The sequence below is a fragment of the Panulirus ornatus genome, chromosome 8, assembly GCF_036320965.1.
Source record: "Panulirus ornatus isolate Po-2019 chromosome 8, ASM3632096v1, whole genome shotgun sequence".
NCBI classification, from domain to species: Eukaryota; Metazoa; Arthropoda; class Malacostraca; order Decapoda; family Palinuridae; genus Panulirus; species Panulirus ornatus.
The window spans coordinates 47,728,930-47,754,980 of NC_092231.1; the positions used below are offsets into that span (position 1 = coordinate 47,728,930).

At 36.7% G+C, this 26,051-nt stretch overlaps 1 protein-coding gene across 1 annotated transcript in view; it reads left to right on the forward strand.

The window, feature by feature from the left end:
- LOC139749713 (ionotropic receptor 21a-like) overlaps nucleotides 1–26,051 on the forward strand; it is an 87,039-nt gene that overhangs the window by 55,647 nt on the left and 5,341 nt on the right. The window contains exon 4 of the mRNA XM_071663867.1: nucleotides 4,859–5,008. Coding sequence (XP_071519968.1) covers nucleotides 4,859–5,008 — 150 coding nt within the window. The remainder of the gene's footprint in view (nucleotides 1–4,858; nucleotides 5,009–26,051) is intronic.

The window sequence follows — 26,051 nt, forward strand, 5'->3', positions numbered from 1 at the left end:
AACTAGACACAAAAGAATGCATCATGTTGCCAGCACTATATGGACCACGAAATAGGCACACTAGAAAGTGACATGTTACGCACAACGTGAAGTAGACACTGCAGAATATAATATGTTGTCCAACACACACAGAACATGAAACTGACAAAGTAGAATTTGATATGTTGCACACAACACAAAAAACAAGTAGACACGATAAAATGTAATATATTGCATACAGCATTTGAAACATGAACCAGGGTAAAATATAATGTTTCCCACAACATATGCGACATGAACTAGACAGTGTAGAGTCCAGTAAGTTACACACAAAATATGGAACATAAACCAAACACTGTAGAATGTAATATGTTGCCCACAACATAAGAAACATGAATTAGACAGAGCGGAACTTAATTTGTTGTTCCAAATATATGGAACAGACACTAGACAGTAGAATGCATTATGCTGGAAACAACATATGGATTATGAACTAGAAACAGATAGAATGCAATACGTTTTCCGACAACATATGGAACATGAACTAACACGGTAGAATGTAATGTGTTCCCCACAACATATGGAACCTGAATTAGACACAGTAGAATGTATTATGTTGTGTAAAATACATGGAACACAAACTAGACGCAGTAGAATGCAATGTAATGTCCATTACGTATAGAACATTAACATGTTGCCCTAAAAAACATTGAACGTGAATTAGACAGTTGATTGCAATATATTACCTAAAACATACGGAACATGAAATAGAAACAGCGAAATAAGATATGTTGCCTCAAACATATGGAACATTAACTGAACACAGTAGAATGTAATGCATTGCTTAAAACATATGAAAAATAAACAAAGCACAGAATATAATATCTTGCCTGCGACATATTGAACAAAAATCAAACACAGTAGGATTCAATACGTTGCCTAAAACATATGGAATATGAGCTAGATATAGCAGAATGCAATATGTTGCCCGTATGGAAAATGAACTAGACACATTAGATTAAAATATTTTGCCCGCAACATATAGAACACGGACCAAACGCATTAGATTTGAATATGTTGCCCATATGAAATGTGAATTAGACACAGTAAAATGTAATAGGATGCCCAGAACATGTAGAACATGAATTAGCCACAATGAAATGTAATATGATGTAAAAACCTATTGAACATCATCTAGGCACAAGATGATATGATACAAAGCCCAGAGTATATGGAATAAAATCTAGAACTAATTTTAAAAAGTCAATGTATTGCTCAAAACATATGAAACATGGACTGGTCATCGTAGAAAGTTATATATTGCCCACAATATATGGAACATGAAGTAGACACAGTACAAAGTGAAATATTGTTTAGAACATATGGAACATGAACTACAACCAGTAGAATGTAATCTGTTGCCTACAGCGTATGAAACATGAACCACACACAGTAGCAAGAAATATGTTATCTCCAACATAAAGAGCATAATCTAAACACAGCACAATTCAATATCTTTTCCAGCAACGATTAGAACATGAACTAGACACAGTACACTGTAATATTTTGTTCATATATGGATAATGAACTAAACACAATAGAATGTAAATTTTGCCCACTATATATGGAATATGAACTAGACATAGTATAAATTGCTATAGTGTCCACAACACTTGAAGCATGAACTAGACACTGTAGAATTTAACAGGTTGTCAACAGCTTATGGAACAAGAAGCACACACAATATATGTAAAATGTAGCCCTCTATATATGAGAGTAAACTAGACACAACTGAATGCAATATACTGCATAACATATGGAACATAAAAAGACACAGCAGAATGATATTTGTTCTCCACAAAATATGGATCATGAACTAGACTTAGTAGAAAATAGTATTTTGGCCAAAACATATGGAACATGAACTACACGTATTTACATTCATTATGTTGCCCATAACGTATGATACATGAATTAAAAATTGTAGAATATAATATAGTGCCCACAACATTAAAACACAAAGTGAGCACATCAGAATGAAGTTTGGTGAATGCACTATGTTGCTTACAACATATGGAACATAAAGAGACACACCAGAATCATATGTGTTGTTCACAATACATGGATCATGAACTAGACACAGTAGAAAATAGTATGTTTCCCAAAACTATGGCATATGAACTAGACACAGTAGAGTGCAATATGCTGCCCATATATATAGAACATGAACTATACAGTGTTGATTGCAATGTGTTACCCAGAACAAGAGCAGAAAACACATCCATCAAAACAACTATACAGAACACATCCTTCATAGCTACACAAGAAAATTCTTCATCAGAAAAACACTAGAGGACGCTTTAACAGACGAGCACCAATGACCACATCCATGAGAACAATTCCAGAGAACACATCCACTGGACCAGCACCAGAGAGCTCATCTATCAGAACAACAGCAAAGGATGTGTTCACCAGAACAGTACCTGAGAATGCATTCACCAGAACAGCACCAGAGAACATATCCAATAGGCCAATATCAGAGATTGCATTCATCAAAACAACACGAGAAAACACATCCATCAGAAGAAAATCAGACAGCACACCAATCTGACAACTTAAAAGAACACATGCATCAGGAAAATTCCAGAGAACACATCCATCAGAGTATGAATATAGAATATATTCACCCATACATATCAAGAGAACACATATATTAGAACATCACAGAGAAAGCATCTAGGAAAACAACGCTAGACAGCACATCCACCAGAGGAAAAACAGAGAACGCATCCATCAGAACAACACCAGAAAAACATTCATCAGAACAACACAAGAGAACACATCCATCAGAACACCACCAGAGAACACTTCCATCAGAACAACACAAGAGAACACATCCATCAGAACACCACCAGAGAACACTTCCATCAGAACAACACAAGAGAATACTTCCATCAGAACAATACAAGAGAAAACATTCATCAGAACAACACAAGAGAACACATCCATCAGAACAACACAAGAGAACACATCCATCAGAACAACACCAGGGAAAACATTCATCAGAACAACACAAGGGAACACTTCCATCAAAACAACACCAGAGAACACATCCATCAGAACAACACAAGGGAACACTTCCATCAAAACAACACCAGAGAACACATCCATCAGAACAACACAAGAGAACACTTCCATCAAAACAACACCAGAGAACACATCCATCAGAACAACACAAGAGAACACTTCCATCAAAACAACACCAGAGAACACATCCATCAGAACAACACAAGGGAACACTTCCATCAAAACAACACCAAAGAACACATCCACCAGAGCAACACCAAAAAACAGCCATTAGTAAAAAAAAATTACACATTCATCAGAATAACACCAGGGAACACATCCATCAACCAACACCAGAAAACACATCTATCTAGACAACAGCAGATAACTCATCCATTAGAACAGTTTCAGAGAAAACATCCATCAGAATAACGCCAGAAACACATCCATTGAAACAACACATGAGAATACATCCCTCATGAAATCACATCCATCACAGCAACATCAGAGAACACGTCCATTAGAATACCAGAAAACGCAATTGTCAAAACAACAACAGATATCATATACATCAGAAGAACACCAGGGAACACGTCCATCAGAACAACACCACAGAACACATCCATCAGAAGAACACCAAGGGACACGTCCATCAGAATAACACCACAGAACACATCCATCAGATTAACACCACAGAACACACCCATCAGAAGAACACCAAGGAACACATCTATCAGAACAACACTGCAAAACACATCCATCAGAAAAACATCACAGAACGCATCAATCAGAACAACACCAAGGAAAACATCCTTCAGAACAACACACAGAACATATCCACCAGAGCAAAACCATGAACTGCATGAATTAGAACAACAACAGGGAAAACGTCTACCAAAACATACGCCAGAAAACACATCTTCATAACAACACAAAAGAACACATTAATGAAAAAATAGAAAACACTTCAATCAAAATAACCACAACATGCATCCATCAGAACAACACTAGGGAACACATACATGAGAACAAAACCAAAGAACACGTCCATCAGAATAAGAGTAGACAGCATATACATCAGAATAAGACTAAAGAACACATCCATCACGACAACACCAGAAAAAAACATCCAACAGAACAACATCAGAGAACCTGTCCAGCAGAAAAACATTGGAGAACACATCCATCAGAAAAACACCAGAAAACACATACATCAGAACAACACCAGAGAACACATCCATCTGAATAACACTAAAGAACACATCCATCAGAATTCCACCAGAGAACACATGTCAATATAGGACTAAAGAATACATCCAAAAGAAGAAGACCAGAGAACACAACCATCAGAACAGTACCAGATAAGACCAACAACCTGCGTGTATAACCCTGTAATTAGGGTCCGGAAGAGATTCCCTCCTGCATCAGATAAGACAAATATCATTAAACATTTATTCTATTATCTATAATGTAACAGGCAGCACAGCCTCAGGACATTAGCCAGTAGTGGTGTAGTCTTAAACTGCTTTACAACATGCAATTTTGGAGCAGAGCCACAGCAGCAGCTTCTGGTGCTCCAGTAGATCTGCATAACCGCAGAAATGACTGGAATGAAACAACAGCTGCAGCTTCTGGTACTCCAGCAGTTCTGTGCTGCTGTTGAATGACTGGATCAGAGCCAAAACAGCAGCATCTGGTGTCCGGCAGTTCAGCACAGAAGTGCACTAGACATTTTTCTATATTTAGCTGAATCCCTAACGATATATGATAACTAACAGTTTTCTGTTTACTAAAGGGTAATAATGTATTGCAGGCTAACTATAAAACGTACTACGTCGCCATGGGCTTACAGCGTCACTCTCCACTTAAAAGGAAATTAGATCAACTTATAGGCTGGGTACAACAGAGCGGCCTTGTCAGCCAATTCCTTCAGCGGTCTCTTCGAACTGATGCTTCACTTAAGGTGAGAGGTTGAACTTGTTACAAGGAAAGAGATATTCACTGCTGTTCTCTCACATTCGCCAGCCAGTTCCTTCGAGAGTCTTTCGTATGACGCTTCACTTCAGAGCTGAAATGGTCACAGTGAAGGAGATATTCACTGCAGTCCTCTTGCACCATAAAACATTTCACGTTGATATACGTTAACATACTCACACAATACTGCTTTAAAAGATGAAAACTACTGCGGCTGCTGATAACAATAATATGGATAGCTATGATAATAATGATAATAATAATGATGATGATAATAATAATAATAATAATAATAATAATGATAATAATAATAATAATAATAATGATAATAATAATAATAATAACAATAATAATAATAATAATAATGATAATAAAAATCATAATGATGATAATGATAATGATAATGATAATAAAAATATTAATAATAATAATGATAATAATAATAATAATAATAATAATAATAATAATAATAATAATAACAATAATAATGATTATGATAATGATAATAATAACAATAATAATAATGATAATAATAATGATGATAATAATAATAATAATAATAGGGGATAGGGGAGAAAGAATACTTCCCACGTATTCCCTGCGTGTCGTAGAAGGCGACTAAAAGGGGAGGGAGCGGGGGGCTGGAAATCCTCCCCTCTCGTTTTTTTTTAATTTTCCAAAAGAAGGAACAGAGAATTGGGCCAGGTGAGGGTATTCCCTCAAGGCCCAGTCCTCTGTTCTTAACGCTACCTCGCTAATGCGAGAAATGGCGAATAGTTTGAAAGAAAGAAAAGAAAAATAATAATAATAATAATAATAATAATAATAACGATAATAATAATAATAATAATAGTAATATTAATAATAAAGATAATGATAATAATAATAATAATGATAGTAATAATAATATATTTTTTTTTTTTTTTTTTTATATTTGTCGCTGTCTCCCGCGTTTGCGAGGTAGCGCAAGGAAACAGACGAAAGAAATGGCCCAACCCCCCCCCATACACATGTACATACACACGTCCACACACGCAAATATACATACCTACACAGCTTTCCATGGTTTACCCCGGACGCTTCACATGCCTTGGTTCAATCCACTGACAGCAAGTCAACCCCTGTATACCACATCACTCCAATTCGCTCTATTTCTTGCCCTCCTTTCACCCTCCTGCATGTTCAGGCCCCGATCACACAAAATCCTTTTCACTCCATCTTTCCACCTCCAATTTGGTCTCCCTCTTCTCCTCGTTCCCTCCACCTCCGACACATATATCCTCTTGGTCAATCTTTCCTCACTCATTCTCTCCATGTGACCAAACCATTTCAAAACACCCTCTTCTGCTCTCTCAACCATGCTCTTTTTATTTCCACACATCTCTCTTACCCTTACGTTACTCACTCGATCAAACCACCTCACACCACACATTGTCCTCAAACATCTCATTTCCAGCACATCCATCCTCCTGCGCACAACTCTATCCATAGCCCACGCCTCGCAACCATACAACATTGTTGGAACCACCATTCCTTCAAACATACCCATTTTTGCTTTCCGGGATAATGTTCTCGACTTCCACACATTTTTCAAGGCTCCCAAAATTTTCGCCCCCTCCCCCACCCTATGATCCACTTCCGCTTCCATGGTTCCATCCGCTGACAGATCCACTCCCAGATATCTAAAACACTTCACTTCCTCCAGTTTTTCTCCATTCAAACTCACCTCCCAATTGACTTGACCCTCAACCCTACTGTACCTAATAACCTTGCTCTTATTCACATTTACTCTTAACTTTCTCCTTCCACACACTTTACCAAACTCCGTCACCAGCTTCTGCAGTTTCTCACATGAATCCGCCACCAGCGCTGTATCATCAGCGAACAACAACTGACTCACTTCCCAAGCTCTCTCATCCCCAACAGACTTCATACTTGCCCCTCTTTCCAAAACTCTTGCATTTACCTCCCTAACAACCCCATCCATAAACAAATTAAACAACCATGGACACATCACACACCCCTGCCGCAAACCTACGTTCACTGAGAACCAATCACTTTCCTCTCTTCCTACACGTACACATGCCTTACATCCTCGATAAAAACTTTTCACTGCTTCTAACAACTTGCCTCCCACACCATATATTCTTAATACCTTCCACAGAGCATCTCTATCAACTCTATCATATGCCTTCTCCAGATCCATAAATGCTACATACAAATCCATTTGCTTTTCTAAGTATTTCTCACATACATTCTTCAAAGCAAACACCTGATCCACACATCCTCTACCACTTCTGAAACCACACTGCCCTTCCCCAATCTGATGCTCTGTACATGCCTTCACCCTCTCAATCAGTACCCTCCCATATGATTTACCAGGAATACTCAACAAACTTATACCTCTGTAATTTGAGCACTCACTCTTATCCCCTTTGCCTTTGTACAATGGCACTATGCACGCATTCCGCCAATCCTCAGGCACCTCACCATGAGTCATACATACATTAAATAACCTTACCAACCAGTCAACAATACAGTCACCCCCTTTTTTAATAAATTCCACTGCAATACCATCCAAACCTGCTGACTTGCCGGCTTTCATCTTCCGCAAAGCTTTTACTACCTCTTCTCTGTTTACCAAATCATTTTCCCTAACCCTCTCACTTTGCACACCACCTCGACCCAAACACCCTATATCTGCCACTCTGTCATCAGACACATTCAACAAACCTTCAAAATACTCATTCCATCTCCTTCTCACATCACCACTACTTGTTATCACCTCCTTGTATTAACTTTCTAAAATGGGAAACAGAAGAAGGAGTCACGCGGGGAGTGCTCATACTCCTCGAAGGCTCAGAGTGGGGTGCCTAAATGTGTGTGGATGTAACCAAGATGTGAAAAAAGGAGAGATAGGTAGTATGTTTGAGGAAAGGAACCTGGATGTTTTGGCTCTGAGTGAAACGAAGCTCAAGGGTAAAGGGGAAGAGTGGTTTGGAAATGTCTGGGGAGTGAAGTCAGGGGTTAGTGAGAGGACAAGAGCAAGGGAAGGAGTAGCAATACTCCTGAAACAGGAGTTGTGGGAGTATGTGATAGAATGTAAGAAAGTAAATTCTCGATTAATATGGGTAAAATTGAAAGTTGATGGAGAGAGGTGGGTGATTATTGGTGCATATGCACCTGGGCATGAGAAGAAAGATCATGAGAGGCAAGTGTTTTGTGAGCAGCTAAATGAGTGTGTTAGCGGTTTTGATGCACGAGACCGGGTTATAGTGATGGGTGATTTGAATGCAAAGGTGAGTAATGTGGCAGTTGAGGGAATAATTGGTATGCATGGGGTGTTCAGTGTTGTAAATGGAAATGGTGAAGAGCTTGTAGATTTATGTGCTGAAAAAGGACTGATGATTGGGAATACCTGGTTTAAAAAGCGAGATATACACAAGTATACTTATGTAAGTAGGAGAGATGGCCAGAGAGCGTTATTGGATTACGTGTTAATTGACAGGCGTGCGAAAGAGAGACTTTTGGATGTCAATGTGCTGAGAGGTGCAACTGGAGGGATGTCTGATCATTATCTTGTGGAGACTAAGGTGAAGATTAGTATGGGTTTTCAGAAAAGAAGAGTGAATGTTTGGGTGAAGAAGGTGGTGAGAGTAAGTGAGCTTGGGAAGGAGACCTGTGTGAAGAAGTATCTGGAGAGACTGTGTACAGAATGGAAAAAGGTGAGAACAATGGAAGTAAGGGGAGTGGGGGAGGAATGGGATGTATTTAGGGAATCAGTGATGGATTGCGCAAAAGATGCTTGTGGCATGAGAAGAGTGGGAGGTGGGCTGTTTAGAAAGGGTAGTGAGTGGTGGGATGAAGAAGTAAGAGTATTAGTGAAAGAGAAGAGAGAGGCATTTGGACGATTTTTGCAGGGAAAAAATGCAATTGAGTGGGAGAAGTATAAAAGAAAGAGACAGGAGGTCAAGAGAAAGGTGCAAGAGGTGAAAAAAAGGGCAAATGAGAGTTGGGGTGAGAGACTATCAGTAAATTTTAGGGAGAATAAAAAGATGTTCTGGAAGGAGGTAAATAGGGTGCGTAAGACAAGGGAGCAAATGGGAACTTCAGTGAAGGGCGTAAATGGGGAGGTGATAATATAAATATAAATATAAATAAAATATAAATATAATAATGATAATAATAGTGATAATAATAATAATAATAATATCAAAAATCATAATGATAATAATGATAATGATAGTGATAATGATAATAAAAATATTAATAATAATAATGATAATAATAATAATGATAATGATAATACATATGAAAAATGTTTCTTACATTTTTCATATGTATATGTGTGTGTGTGTGTGTGTGTGTGTGTGTGTGTGTGTGTGCGTGTGTGTGTGTATGTGTGTGTATGTATATATATATATATATATGTATATTATCCCTGGGGATAGGGGTGAAAGAATGCTTCCCACGTATTCCTCGCTTGTCGTAGAAAGCGACTAGAGGGGACGGGAGCGGGGGGCCAGAAATCCTCCCCTCCTTGTATTTTTTTAACTTTCTAAAATGGGAAACAGAAGAAGGAGTCACGCGGGGAGTGCTCATACTCCTCGAAGGCTCAGATTGGGGTGCCTAAATGTGTGTGGATGTAACCAAGATGTGAAAAAAGGAGAGATAGGTAGTATGTTTGAGGAAAGGAACCTGGATGTTTTGGCTCTGAGTGAAACGAAGCTCAAGGGTAAAGGGGAAGAGTGGTTTGGGAATGTCTTGGGAGTAAAGTCAGGGGTTAGTGAGAGGACAAGAGCAAGGGAAGGAGTAGCAGTACTCCTGAAACAGGAGTTGTGGGAGTACATGACAGAATGTAAGAAAGTAAATTCTCGATTAATATGGGTAAAACTGAAAGTTGATGGAGAGAGATGGGTGATTATTGGTGCATATGCACCTGGGCATGAGAAGAAAGATCATGAGAGGCAAGTGTTTTGGGAGCAGCTGAATGAGTGTGTTAGTGGTTTTGATGCACGAGACCGGGTTATAGTGATGGGTGATTTGAATGCAAAGGTGAGTAATGTGGCAGTTGAGGGAATAATTGGTATACATGGGGCGTTCAGTGTTGTAAATGGAAATGGTGAAGAGCTTGTAGATTTATGTGCTGAAAAAGGACTGATGATTGGGAATACCTAGTTTAAAAAGCGAGATATACATAAGTATACTTATGTAAGTAGGAGAGATGGCCAGAGAGCGTTATTGGATTACGTGTTAATTGACAGGCGCGCGAAAGAGACTTTTGGATGTTAATGTGCTGAGAGGTGCAACTGGAGGGATGTCTGATCATTATCTTGTGGAGGCTAAGGTGAAGATTTGTATGGGTTTTCAGAAAAAAAGAGTGAATGTTGGGGTGAAGAGGGTGGTGAGAGTAAGTGAGCTTGGGAGGGAGACTTGTGTGAGGAAGTACCAGGAGAGACTGAGTACAGAATGGAAAAAGGTGAGAACAATGGAAGTAAGGGGAGTGGGGGAGGAATGGGATGTATTTAGGGAATCAGTGATGGATTGCACAAAAGATGCTTGTGGCATGAGAAGAGTGGGAGGTGGGTTGATTAGAAAGGGTAGTGAGTGGTGGGATGAAGAAGTAAGAGTATTAGTGAAAGAGAAGAGAGAGGCATTTGGACGATTTTTGCGGGGAAAAAATGCAGTTGAGTGGGAGACGTATAAAAGAAAGAGACAGGAGGTCAAGAGAAAGGTGCAAGAGGTGAAAAAAAGGGCAAATGAGAGTTGTGGTGAGAGAGTATCATTAAATTTTAGGGAGAATAAAAAGATGTTCTGGAAGGAGGTAAATAAAGTGCGTAAGACAAGGGAGCAAATGGGAACTTCAGTGACGGGCGCAAATGGGGAGGTGATAACAAGTAGTGGTCATGTGAGAAGGAGATGGAGTGAGTATTTTGAAGGTTTGTTGAATGTGTTTGATGATAGAGTGGCAGATATAGGGTGCTTTGGTCGAGGTGGTGTGCAAAGTGAGAGGGGTAGGGAAAATGATTTGGTAAACAGAGAAGAGGTAGTAAAAGCTTTGCGGAAGATGAAAGCCGGCAAGGCAGCAGGTTTGGATGGTATTGCAGTGGAATTTATTAAAAAAGGGGGTGACTGTATTGTTGACTGGTTGGTAAGGTTATTTAATATATGTATGACTCACGGTGAGGTGCCTGAGGATTGGCGGAATGCGTGAATAGTGCCATTGTAAAAAGGCAAAGGGGATAAGAGTGAGTGCTCAAATTACAGAGGTATAAGTTTGTTGAGTATTCCTGGTAAATTATATGGGAGGGTATTGATTGAGAGGGTGAAGGCATGTACAGAGCATCAGATTGGGGAAGAGCAGTGTGGTTTCAGAAGTGGTAGAGGATGTGTGGATCAGGTGTTTGCTTTGAAGAATGTATGTGAGAAATACTTAGAAAAGCAAATGGATTTGTATGTAGCATTTATGGATCTGGAGAAGGCATATGATAGAGTTGATAGAGATGCTCTGTGGAAGGTATTAAGAATATATGGTGTGGGAGGCAAGTTGTTAGAAGCAGTGAAAAGTTTTTATCGAGTATGTAAGGCATGTGTACGTGTAGGAAGAGAGGAAAGTGACTGGTTCTCAATGAATGTAGGTTTGCGGCAGGGGTGTGTGATGTCTCCATGGTTGTTTAATTTGTTTATGGACGGGGTTGTTATGGAGGTGAATGCAAGAGTTTTGGAAAGAGGGGCAAGTATTAAGTCTGTTGGGGATGAGAGAGCTTGGGAAGTGAGTCAGTTGTTGTTCGCTGATGATACAGCGCTGGTGGCTGATTCATATGAGAAACTGCAGAAGCTGGTGACTGAGTTTGGTAAAGTGTGTGAAAGAAGAAAGTTAAGAGTAAATGTGAATAAGAGCAAGGTTATTAGGTACAGTAGGGTTGAGGGTCAAGTCAATTGGGAGGTTAGTTTGAATGGAGAGAAACTGGAGGAAGTGAAGTGTTTTTGATATCTGGGAGTGGATCTGGCAGCGGATGGAACCATGGAAGCGGAAGTGGATCATAGGGTGGGCGAGGGGGCGAAAATTCTGGGAGCCTTGAAGAATGTGTGGAAGTCGAGAACATTATCTCGGAAAGTAAAAATGGGTATGTTTGAAGGAATAGTGGTTCCAACAATGTTGTATGGTTGCGAGGCGTGGGCTATGGATAGAGTTGTGCGCAGGAGGATGGATGTGCTGGAAATGAGATGTTTGAGGACAATGTGTGTTGTGAGGTGGTTTGATCGAGTAAGTAACGTAAGGGTGGGAGAGATGTGTGGAAATAAAAAGAGCGTGGTTGAGAGAGCAGAAGAGTGTGTTTTGAAATGGTTTGGTCACATGGAGAGAATGAGTTAGGAAAGATTGACCAAGAGGATATATGTGTCGGAGGTGGAGGGAACGAGGAGAAGAGGGAGACCAAATTGGAGGTGGAAAGATAGAGTGAAAAAGATTTTGTGTGATCGGGGCCTGAACATGCAGGAGGGTGAAAGGAGGGCAAGGAATAGAGTGAATTGGAGCGATGTGGTATACCGGGGTTGACGTGCTGTCAGTGGATTGAATCGGGGCATGTGAAGCGTCTGGGGTAAACCATGGAAAGCTGTGTAGGTATGTATATTTGCGTGTGTGGATGTATGTATATACATGTGTATGGGGGTGGGTTGGGCCATTTCTTTCGTCTGTTTCCTTGCGCTACCTCGCAAACGCGGGAGACAGCGACAAAGCAAAAAAAAAAAAAAAATAATAATAATAATAATTATAATAATAATAATAATAATAATAATAATAATAACAATAATAACAATAATAATAATAATAATAATAATAATAATAATAATAATAATAATAATAGTAACAATAATAATAATAATAATAATAATAATAATAATAATAATAATAATAATAATAATAATAGTAATAATAATAATAATAATAATAATAATGGTAATATTAATAATAAAGATAATGATAATAATAATAATAATGATAGTAAGAATAATAATAATAATGTAAAAAGAGTCACAGCAGAAGACCACTGTGTCCTCTCGAGGATGTTTGTGATAGCAGGACCTATTAGAACCTCACATAATGTGGTAAAAATTTGGAGGTATACAAATTATTCAAAGATAATAACCGGAGAATTTATAAAGTGACTGGGGATGCGCAGATAATCTTAGCTGTAGTTCTTCTTTCAACCACTCCATTGGTAAATAATTCAGTATGTTCGTAATCCAGTTGGAGATTGAGAATTTTGCCTCGTCCTAAGTAACACTTTTTGTCCTAACACTTTTTTCCTAAGCTGAATGGAATGAATTTCTCTGGTCTTCTCTAATAGGATTTGCGTCTCAATCTGATAATAAAATGTAATAGCTTAAAGTTTCGCGCTCATCATACCGTTTTCCTTTTTCTTTCGGGTAGGTTGACAAAACTTGAGCACAGTAAAGAAGGAGATAAATCAATGAATTGTAAAGAGTAAGGATGACATTCCAGAACTTCAATTCGAAGGCCTAAGTCCCAACTATGAATACAAAATTTTTTTTCCCTTTTCTTTCACTTGCTCTGTGCACAGTTAACTTGGTTTCAAGTCCCCAAACATTATTACATCCAAGTCTTTTTCGTCGTTTACCTTTTATAGTTTCTGCTACCAATATGTAAAACATTACACTTATCGATGTTAGACCTCATTTATCAGTCCATCAGTTTGTCTCGGTCACAATGAAGCTGTGAAAGTTCAAGTATATCTATAGATCTGTTTTCCATCTTAAGATAATCAGCAAATTTTAATATCTTAAAATTGTAGTTGGGGTGAAAGGATATCATTGAAATTTAGGGAGAATGAAAAGATGTTTTAGAAGGAAGTAAACAACGTTCGTAATAAAAGAGAACACATGGGAACATCGGTGAAGGAGGCAAGAGAGAACATAACAGTTGATATCAAATGAACACACGTAGCTAGAACGCCATTTGATAAACATGTGATTGTCCAAGACAGACAACCGGGAATCATAAACTTTTTATGTGGACAAGAAGGGGAATTGTTTAAGAATACTATCAACAATAAAGCTATCCAATTTGAAAAACCATTCACTAATATTAAGGTTATAATAGAAGATTCAATGATATTTCTCGTGGCACTGGAGTTAGAGTTAATAACCGAGATAGCATTACTCCAGTCAATACAATGATCATAGTTTTTAGCGTGATGAAACAAGGCATTTGATTCTTGTCATAGTCTTATACTATATTTATGTTGCTTACGTCTAACGGAAAGATTCTTACCAGTCTTTCCAACAAAAAACTTATTACAGTTTTTACATGGCACTTTATAGATGCATCCAGGATAATTTTGTGGTGAATTCCTGATTAAGATATTCTTTATAGTGTTATTGTTGGTGAAGTCAAAATTTGCATTAAAGGATTTAAGCAACATGAGGAGCAAGGGAAAATTACTATTTAAAGGGAAACTGAAAGATTCTTGGTGTCAATGGGAGGTTTGGGTTCAACTCTATAAAATGATTTCTTTGCTAACTTAAGGGATTTATCAATGAAAGATTTAGGGTACTTTGACTTAGATCCAATAGAATATATCTTCTCAAGTTAATCATCAATAAACTGTAAAGCAAATACGTAATGACCCATGGAACATACACTGAGATGATGATAATATAATTCTGTCATGTTGAGATGAGTAATAATGGATATATGAGCATACACTGGTAGGTTTTCTGTATATTCTAAACTTAAACTTGTTTCCTTGCCTATCGATCATGTAAACTAAAAATGGTAAAATATCATTATCTTAATTTTCCACAGTAAATTTGATTGAAGGTACTAAATTGTCAAGTAAGATGAGAAATGTTTGTAAAGTTTCATTTGTTGGCCAAACACAAAGAACATCATCTACATACCTAAACCAAATTGTATTAGAAGGTAAGATATCCTTTAGGAATTTTGTTTCAAAGAATTCCATATAAAGATTACTTAGTACAGGTGAAAGAGGGTTACCCATTGCCATACCACATTTTTGAGCAAAATATCCTCCATTGAATTGAAATACACAGGCTTTTTTACTCAATTTTATCAGTTTGATGAAAACAAACTTTGAAAGAGTTAAATGAATATCATCTGGAACATCAAATAGATATTCTAAAAGGTCAGCAACTGGAACTTTTGTGAACTGTAAGGAAACATCAAAGCTAAATAGTTTGAAATCAAAGTTAACATTGATAATGTTAAGCTTGTTCATGATATTAGAATTTGATGTCACACCCACTAAAGGGCTTTATAAGAAAAATAACCATTTTGACAATTTATGTAAGATGGAGCCTACTGAACTCACTATAGGACTCTCTAGGATTTTTTTTTTTTTCTGTGTTGTGATAAGTTCATACATATATGGCAATAACAAGCATCTGATGAGAGAATCATTAACTTTAACAACAATTCAAATTCTTTATTGAAGTGGAAATTAACTGCTTTTAGGGGATTCTTACTGAGCTTAAGATATGTTGTGTCATCATATAAAAGTTCATTAATTTTAGATAAATAATTACTTTTGTCCATAATCACAGCAGTGTTGGCCCAATCTGCATTAGTAATATGTATCTCATTGTCTTTTTAATGCCAGTTTGTCAAAAACAGTGGGTCTTAATTGCCCTAAAAGATTTATAAGAGCTATAAACACTTTGAAAAAAGACAATGATATACATATTGCTAAAGCAGAAAAGGGAACGGGAGTAGGGGGCTCGAAACCCTTCCTTCCTTATATCTAAACATTATCATTTTAGCACACACAGAATATTATCATTACAACACAAGTGAAACATTATCAATGCAGCACACACAGAACATTGTCATTAGCACACAAAGAACCTTATCATTACAGCAATCATGCAACATTATCATTACAGTACACATGGAATATTATCGCTACAGCACAAACAGAACATTATCAATAGGGCACATATGGGATATCATCATTACAGCACACTCTAACCATTATCATTACAGCACACATGGGTCATCATCATAAGAGCACCCTGGGAACATTATTATTACTGAACACATGGAACTTTATCAATATAGCCCACATGCAACCTCATCATCAGAGCATACATGCAGCATTATAATTATAGCACACATGGAATTTTATCATTACAGCACAAGTGAAACATTTTACGGAAGACACAGAATATCAGCATTACAAGAAAAATAGAATATCATTATTACATCACTCATGGTACATTATTATCACAGCATATATGGAACATTAGCTTTACAACACACAAAGATAATTATCATTACAGCACGTACAGGAAATTTCTATTGCAGCACATCTAGAACAATATCATTACAGCACACATGGATCATCATTACAGAACACACTGTATATTTTCATTATAACAGGCATGGAGCATTGCCATTACAACACCGTCTGAGTATTTCCTTATGGTACATATTGTGCAATATCGTCATTGCACACATAGAAACTTGTACAGCAGCATACATAGAACATTATCACAACAGAACATTTGAAACATTATCATTACGTCACACAAAGAACGTTAACTTTAAAACACTCTTGGAACAATGTCATTATAGCACACATGGATGATTATCATTATGACTCACACAGAATATCATCTATGCTGAATATTACCATTATAGCATATATTGCACATTTTCATTACAGCACACATGAAATGTTATCATTAATGCACACATGGAACATTATCATGACAACACACATGGAACATTATTGTTACAGCACAAACAGAACATTATCAATACAGCACACATGGAATGTTATCATTACAGCATAAGTGAAACATTATCATCACCGCACACTCGGAAAATGTTCATTATATATAGTGCACATAAAACATTATCATTGCAGCACTATTGGATCATTATCATTAAATCACACATGGATCATTATCGTTAGAGCACAAACAGGATATTATCATACAGCATACATAGAATTTTCTCATTATATCACACATGGTATATCATTATCACATCAAATATGGATCATTATCGTTACATCACACATGGATTATTATCATTAGGGCACGCATAGGGCATTATTGCTATAGCACAAAGGAAACCTCATCATAGAATACAGGGAATATTATCACTACAGAAGGCAGGGAACATTATCATTACAGTATACTTGGAATATTATCATTTTAGCACACGTAGAACATTATCATTACTACGCACAAGGAACTATATAATTAGTACACACAAAAATCATCATTACAGCAATTATGCACCATAATCATTAAAGAACACATCAAACATTATCGTTGCAGCACAAAGAGAAAATTGATAATAGGAACATTATCATTACAAGACAATTTCATCATTATTATTACAGCAGACATGGGTCATCATCATTAGAGCACACTTCGAACATAATCATTACTACACATATGGAACATTATCAATATAGCACATATGCAACATTATCTTTACAGTGCATATGCAACATTAGAATTATACTGCACAGGGAACGTTGCAGTTGCAGCACAAGCAGAACCTTATCAATAGAGCACATATGGATTATTATCATTACAGCACACTTTTACTATTATCATTACAGCAAATATCGATCATCATCATTAAATCACAAGTGGAACATAATCGTTACTGGACACATGGAACATTATCATTACTGCACACATGGAACATTATCATTATAACATATATGGAACATTATCATTACAGCGTATTTGCAACATTACGATTACAGGACACATGGGACATTATCAGTACAGCACATATGGAACATTAACATCACAGAGTAAGCAAAACGTTATCATCACGGCAGACACAGAAAGTTATCATTGCAACACACATGAAATATTTCAATTACATCACTCACCAAACATTATTATCATATCTAATATGGAACCCTACAGTAGAGCACACACTGATCATTATCATTACAGCATGCGTAGGACACTATCATTAAAACCCATTCGGAACACTATCATTGCAGCACACATGGAACATCGCTACAGAACAACTTCGAATGATATAATTGCAGCAGGTATAGAGCATTATCATCATAGCACACTCTGAGTCTTACCATTATTGTACATATCATACACCATAATTATAGCACACATAGAAACATATTTTTACAGCAAACAAGGAACATTATCACTAGAACACAAATAGAACAATCTCATTACGGAAAATTCGAAACGTTATCATTACAGAAGACAATGAACTTTGTAATTACAGCAGTCTTGGGTCATTAACATTACAGTGCCCATGAATCATTATCGTTAGAGCACAAACAAATCATTTTCATTACAGAACACATAGAATGTTATCAATTGCATCACTCATGGTACATCATTATCACATGAAATATGGATCATTATCGTTACAGCACTCACAGAACATCATCTATACAGCACACGCTGAATATTCCTATTACAGTATACATAGCACATTAAGATTACAATATACATAAGACATTATCATTATTAAACACATAGAACATTATCATTACAGCACACATGGAACATTTTCGTTACAACACAACTAAAACATTATCATTTCGGCATACTAGGAATATCATCTTTTTAAACATAAAGAGCATTATCGTAACATCATCCACGGATAATTTTCACTACAGCACACATAGGCAATTATCATTACATCATATTTGGAACAAGATCACTGTAGTACACTGGGAACATCATTACAGAATACAGGGAATATCATCATTACAGCAAGTGGCGAACATTATCCTTACAGCATACTTGAAATATTATCATTGCAGCAAACACGGGACATTATCATTAGCACACAAAGAACTTTAACATTACAACAGTCATGCAACATTATCTTTACAGCACACATGGAACATTATCATTACAGCACAGACAGAACATTATCAATAAGGCACACATGGACTACCATCATTACAGCAAATTTTCACCATTATCAATACACACACTTTGGTCATCATCATTTGAGCACTTTAGGAACATAATTATTACTGCACTCATGGAACTTTATCAATATAGCACATATGCAACCTTATCATCACAGCTTCATAATTACAATACACGTGGAGCTGTATCATTACAGCACAAGTGAAACATTACGGGAGACACAGAATATTATCATTACAGGAAACATAGAATATTTTCATTACATCACTCATGGTACATTATTATCACAGCATATATGGAACATTATTATCACAGCATATATGGAACATTCTCTTTATAGCACAAAAGGGTCGTTATCATTACAGCATGTATATGACATTATCATAACAGCACATTTAGAATAATATCGTTACAGAATACACGGAACATCGTCATAGAGCACTGAATATTATCATTGCAGCAAGTATGGAGCATTATCACTACATCACCCGCTGAGTATTATCATTATAGTACATACTGCACATTATCATTATAGCACACATAGAAACTTAACATTACTGGTTTGCGTGATTTGAAAGGTCAAGAATAAGTTTGCTCTTCTTAGATCAGTTTCTTATGCTGATTGCAAAAAAAAACACAACCATTTTCTCAATCAGGTCAAATTTTCAGAAAGAATCACTTTCAAAAAATTTTCATTTCCAGTTTTATTGGAAGTGAGTGGATTCATCTAGTGGAATAATATAACTGCTATGTACATGCAGGCCTTGCAGGTTGTTCTTATAGATCTAAAGAAAGATACAAAATAAGAAAATAGGTTAATCAGGGATGAATGGCCTCTTCAAGGACTTTCGCTTGTGCTTGGCAGACACCACATCCCTTTGTAGACACCAGCAGTAGTCAGTCAGGAAGTTGATGTCCCATGGGCCTCGATAGTGCTCCTCCATTACTTAGATACCCTTATGAAAACGTTTCCCCTGCTCTTCACTGAAGTCTTTGGAAAATAGTCCAGATGAGATCTGAGAAAGTGCATTTTGACTGACATGGGTGCATCTAGTCGGCGGAGAATCTCCATCAACTCATCAACGGCTTTCTCATAATCTGGTCTCCGGTGTTTGCCCAGGAAGCTTGCAATGATCGACTTCAGAGCCAGCCAAGCAGAAAGTTCAGTGGGATTCAATACTTGATCAAAGTGGGCGTCCTTTATGAACTTTCTTATCTGAGGACCATTAAATATCCCACCTTCAGTTTCTCCCGGCTTACACTTAGAAACTTCTGTTGCAAAAAGGTGATTCCCCTGCCTTCTTTATCCAGTGTTTTCACAAAGTTCTTCATGAGGCCGAGTTTGATGTACAGTGGCGGGAGTAGAATCTTGTGTGGTTCAACCAGTGGGTGGGACAGAACATTGCGTGAGAAGGGTTGTAATCCTTTTCTTGACGGCCACTCTCGTCGGATATAATGCTGGTTATCTGCCCGGCTGTCCCATAGGCATATGAAGCATAGATACTTTGTGTACCCACCTTGAAGTCCTAGGACGAGACCAACTACCTCGAGATCTCCACAGATCAACCGATCATGGTCCTTGTAGTTGAGAGCGGACAGCAGGCGCTCCATGCTGTTGCGTCTCTCCCCTATTTCAACTAAGTGTGCGACAGGGATTGAAGCGAACCTGTTGCCGTTGTTCAGGACCCTCTTGAGATTGTTACTCGACGAATCAATGAAAAGTTTCCATTCTGTAAATTTATACTTCAAGCCCATTGATTTAGTCAGGTCAATGATGTTGCAGAAGGCCAGCGATGATGTCTTATCAAATGGAAAGAATTTTCGGCTCTTTCTCGCGGTTTCTGTACCAAAAGAACGTTGTCTCCTATGCCAGCTGAGCAGACTCCTTAGACAGGTTCAAGTATCGTGTCAGATCATTGAGCTCAGCTTGGCACAGTGGCACTAGTTGGTCCTCCTCTCCTGGCTCGAATGAACTAGACTTATCTTTATCGGTCGCGTCTCTATCCTCGGATTCGGACGACGATTCCTCGTTGACATAAGGTTCAGAAACAAGAACACCTGGACATTTCGCTGATGGAACATATAGATAATGAACGTGACGCTTATTCTTGCAATTGATGCCCTGCATATCTGTCAAGCAGAAATAACAGTCTGTGGTATGATTTTCCCTTCCCTCCACACCACAGGAACACCAAATGGCATACTCTTCTTTGTTTTATTCCTCCAGTTTCGTAGGTTTTGAACACATGTTTTACAACAAGTATGAGGGCCGAAGTTTTACTCCAAAGTAAGCGTGATATGACTTCTTCACAAAACGTGTAATTCTTGTTCGACGGTCCAAAAGAGTCACCTTTCCACAGATATAGCAGAATCTGTCAGGGTGGTTCTTACACTTTCGATTCATCGTAGTATCAATCTAGATCTAAAATGAAGAAAAATAGGTTATTTCAAAAGCACTCGTGACAAGTTAGAAAAAAAAAACATCATTCATAAAGACCAGTTCAGTAATACCAATCGAGACATATCAGTACTTTTTCAAATCTAGCATATCTAAAAAAAAAAAAACCTTACCTGACTGAGAAAAATGATGTTCATTTTTTTATTCAGCATATAAAACTTATCTTTAATCAGTTGAAAAAACTTTGACCTCTGTAAAAAGTTTTGAAACGCAGGCCAGTAATTATTATTACAGCACACATGGAACATTAACATATTAGCACACACAGAAAACTATCATTAAAGCATACATGGAACAATATCATTATAGCTCAATGGAACATTACTTATATGGCACATTTGGATCATTATTATCATTGCAGCACACTTGAAACATTATCATAATTAAACACATAGAATATTATCATGACAGTAATTTTGAAACAATGTGTTACCATTACATCACACATAGAACATTATCATTACAGTGCTCATGAAACATTTTCATTACAGCACACGTGGAACATTATCGTCATAGCACACACAGAACAATTATATGTCAGTTATCGATATAGCATACTTGGTATATTATCATTACAGCACACATTCAACTTTGCTATTACAGCACACATGGATCAGTATCATAAGAACACTCATGGAACAAATCATTACAGCACATATGTAACATCATCAATAAAGCACATATGCAAAATTATCATTACAGCACACATCGAACATCATTATTACAGCACATATATGTATTTAGCAAGTTAGCACACATGGCCTTATGCCATTGCAACACACATATAACATTATCATTACAGCATACGAGGATTATCATCATTACGACACACTTGTAACATTATCATTACAACACTCATGAAACATTATCAATACATCATATATTCAACATTATTATTACAGCATACATGGAACATTAACATTACAGGATATCTGGAACCTGATCAAAATAGAACATATAAAGCATTATCATTACAGCAGAAATGGATTATTATCGTTACAGCACTCAAGGATCATCATCATTACAGCCTATGTGGAATATTATCATTGTAGGACACATGGACTATTATCATTACAGGACACATACAACGTTATCAAAACAGCACACATGAAACATTATCATTACAACACATGTGGAAAACACTAGTTGCGTTACATGAGGAGTATTATCATTTTACCACACACAGAACGTCACTACCATAGGATACATGGATCATCATCATGATCAGCACGCATGGAACATTATCATTACAGCATATATGGAACATTGCCATTACAGCACACAACAAACATAATCAATGTAATCATATATTGAAATATTATCATTACAGCACACATATATCATTATTATTACAGCACAATGGATACATTATCGTTACATCATACCTGGAACATTATCATTGCTGCACATATGGACATTATCATTATAGCACGCATGTAGCGTTATTATTACAGCATAAATGGAATATTATTATTACAGCACACTTGTATCATTATCAGTCGAGCACACATGGAATATTGCCTTTACAACATAATGTGATATTATCATCACAACACACATGGAACATTATCATTATAAAACATGGAAAATAATCATCACAGTACTCATGAAATATCACCACAGCACACATGGAACATTATTACAGCGCACAATGAACATTATCAATATAGTAAACATGGTATAAAACATGGTATATTATCATTGCAGCACGCATTTAACATTATCATTACAGCACAAATGGATCATCCTCATTAGAACACACCTGGAACATAATCATTGCAGTGCACATGGAACATCAATACATCATATACTCAACATTATCATTACAGCACATATGGAACATTATCATTATAGCACATACGTATCCTTAACAGCAGAACATATATGACATAATGCCATTACAACACACATGTAACATTATCATTACAGCTTACATGGATCACCTTCATTACAACGCACCTAGAACATTATCATTACAGCACGCTGGGAACATAATCATTTCAGCAGACATGGAATATTATCGATACAGCACATATGCAACTTTTTCATAACATCATACATGAAACATTATCAATACAGTACGCACATAATGTTATCATTACAGCAGACATGGAATGTTGTTATTACAACACTCATGAATCATTACATATCGAGCAAACGTGGAATATTGCCATTACAACACATATGTAACATTATCATTACAGCAGATGGAACATTAACATAATAGAACACACAGAACACTACTATTACAGCATATGTGGAACAATATCATTATAACCCAATTGAAGATTACCTATATTGCACACATGAATAATTTTTATCATTGCAGTAGGTATGGAATATCATCATTATAAAACACTTGAATATTGTCATTATAGCAGGTATGGAACATTGTCATTATAGAACACACTGAATATTATCATTACAGCAGTATGGAGCTTCATCATTACAGTACACTGTGAATATTTTCATAATACTAGACATTAATTGATATCATTGCAACACACATGGAACATTATTATCATTGCATACATGTAATGATCATTACAGTACATTTGGGAAATTATCATTATGGTGAAAATGGAAATAATTCAGTACAGCACGCTTGGAACATTTTCATTAAAGCACACATGGGACGTTATCGTTACAGCACACACTGAACATTATCAATACAGCAGACTTGATATATCATCATTACAGCACGTATATAACATTATGATTTCAGCACACATGGATATTCATTAAAGCACATTTGTAACATAATCACTGCAGCACACATGGAATATTATCATTACTGCACGCATGTAATGTTAATGATACATCAAACGTGGAACATTATTGTTATAGCACACATGTATCATTGTGAGTAGAGAGCACATGGAATATTGCTATTGCAACACACATGTAACATCTTCATTACAGCGCACATGGATCATCATCATTGCAACAAACTAGAAATATTCTCATTACATCACACATGGAACATTATCAATAGAACACACATTCATCACTATCATTACAGCAAACATGGAACATTAGCATACAGCACACAAGGAATATTAACATATTAGCACACACAGATCACTATCATTACAACATACGTGGCACAGTATCATTATAGTCGAATGGAACATTACCTTTACAGCACATTAGCATCATTATTATCACTGCAGCACACATGGAACATTGTTATCAATGCAGTACACATGGAACATTATCATTACTGCATGCATATAATGTTATCATTATAACACACATGTAACATTATCATTACAGCTTACATAGATTATCATCATGACAACAAACTTAGAATATTCTCATTACAGCATGCATGGCACATTATCATTATGAAACACATGTAATACTATCATTACAGCAGAGATGGAACATAATCATTGCAGCACACTGAATATTGTCATAAGAGTACAGACTTACAACACACATGGAACATTTTCATTAATGCACTCAAGAATTTCATCTTTACAGCATATAGGGCATATCATTACTGTAGTACACATGGAAAATTTTCATTACAGCACACTTGGAACATTTTCATTACAGCACACTTGGAACATTTTCATTACAGCACGCTTGGAACATTTTCATTACAGCACACTTGCAACATTTTCGTTACAACACATGTGACAAATTTCATTACAGTAAATGTGTATCATCATCATTATGGCACATACGGAACATATCATAATATCACACATAGAACATTATCATTACAGTACTCATGAAAGATTATCCTTAAAGCACACATGAAACATTATCGTGACAGCGCACACTGAACATTATCAATACAGCAAACATGGTATACTATCATTACAGCAGATATCTGTCATTGTCATTACAGCAAACATCGATCGTTATCAACACAGCACATGTGCAATATTTCCATAGCAGCACACATGCAACATTATCATTACAGCACGTATATAACTTTATCATTAGAGCATATATGGAGTAACGTTATTGCAACACATATGTATCATTATCAGTAGCGCAGACATGATATGTTGCCACTACAGTACACATGTAACGTTATCATTATAGCACACATGGATCATCATAATTACAACACATTTGGAACAATATCATTACAGCACACAAGGAACATTAAGATAGTAGCACACACAGAAAACTATCATGAAAGCATACATGGAAAATTACCTATATAGCACATTTGGATCATCATTATCATTGCAGCACACGTGAGACATTATCATTATATAACACACGGAATACTATAATCACAGTAGGCTGGAAACATTATCATTACAGGACATTCTGAATAATATCACAGTAGTACACACTGAACGTTATCGTTACATCACACATGGAGTATTATCATTTCTGCATCCATGTGATATTATCTTTACAGCATACATGGAACATTATCAATATAGTACACATGGACAAGTTTCATTATAGTACTCTTGGAACACTTTCATTACGGCACACAGAGAACATTTTCATTACAGCAAACGTGGATCATTATCATTGCGGCACACATAGAACATTATCATTACAGTATTCATGAAACATTATCATTACAGCACATAGGGAACATTATCGTTAAAGCACACATTGAACATTATCAATACAGCACACATCATTACAGCGCACATCAGACTTTATC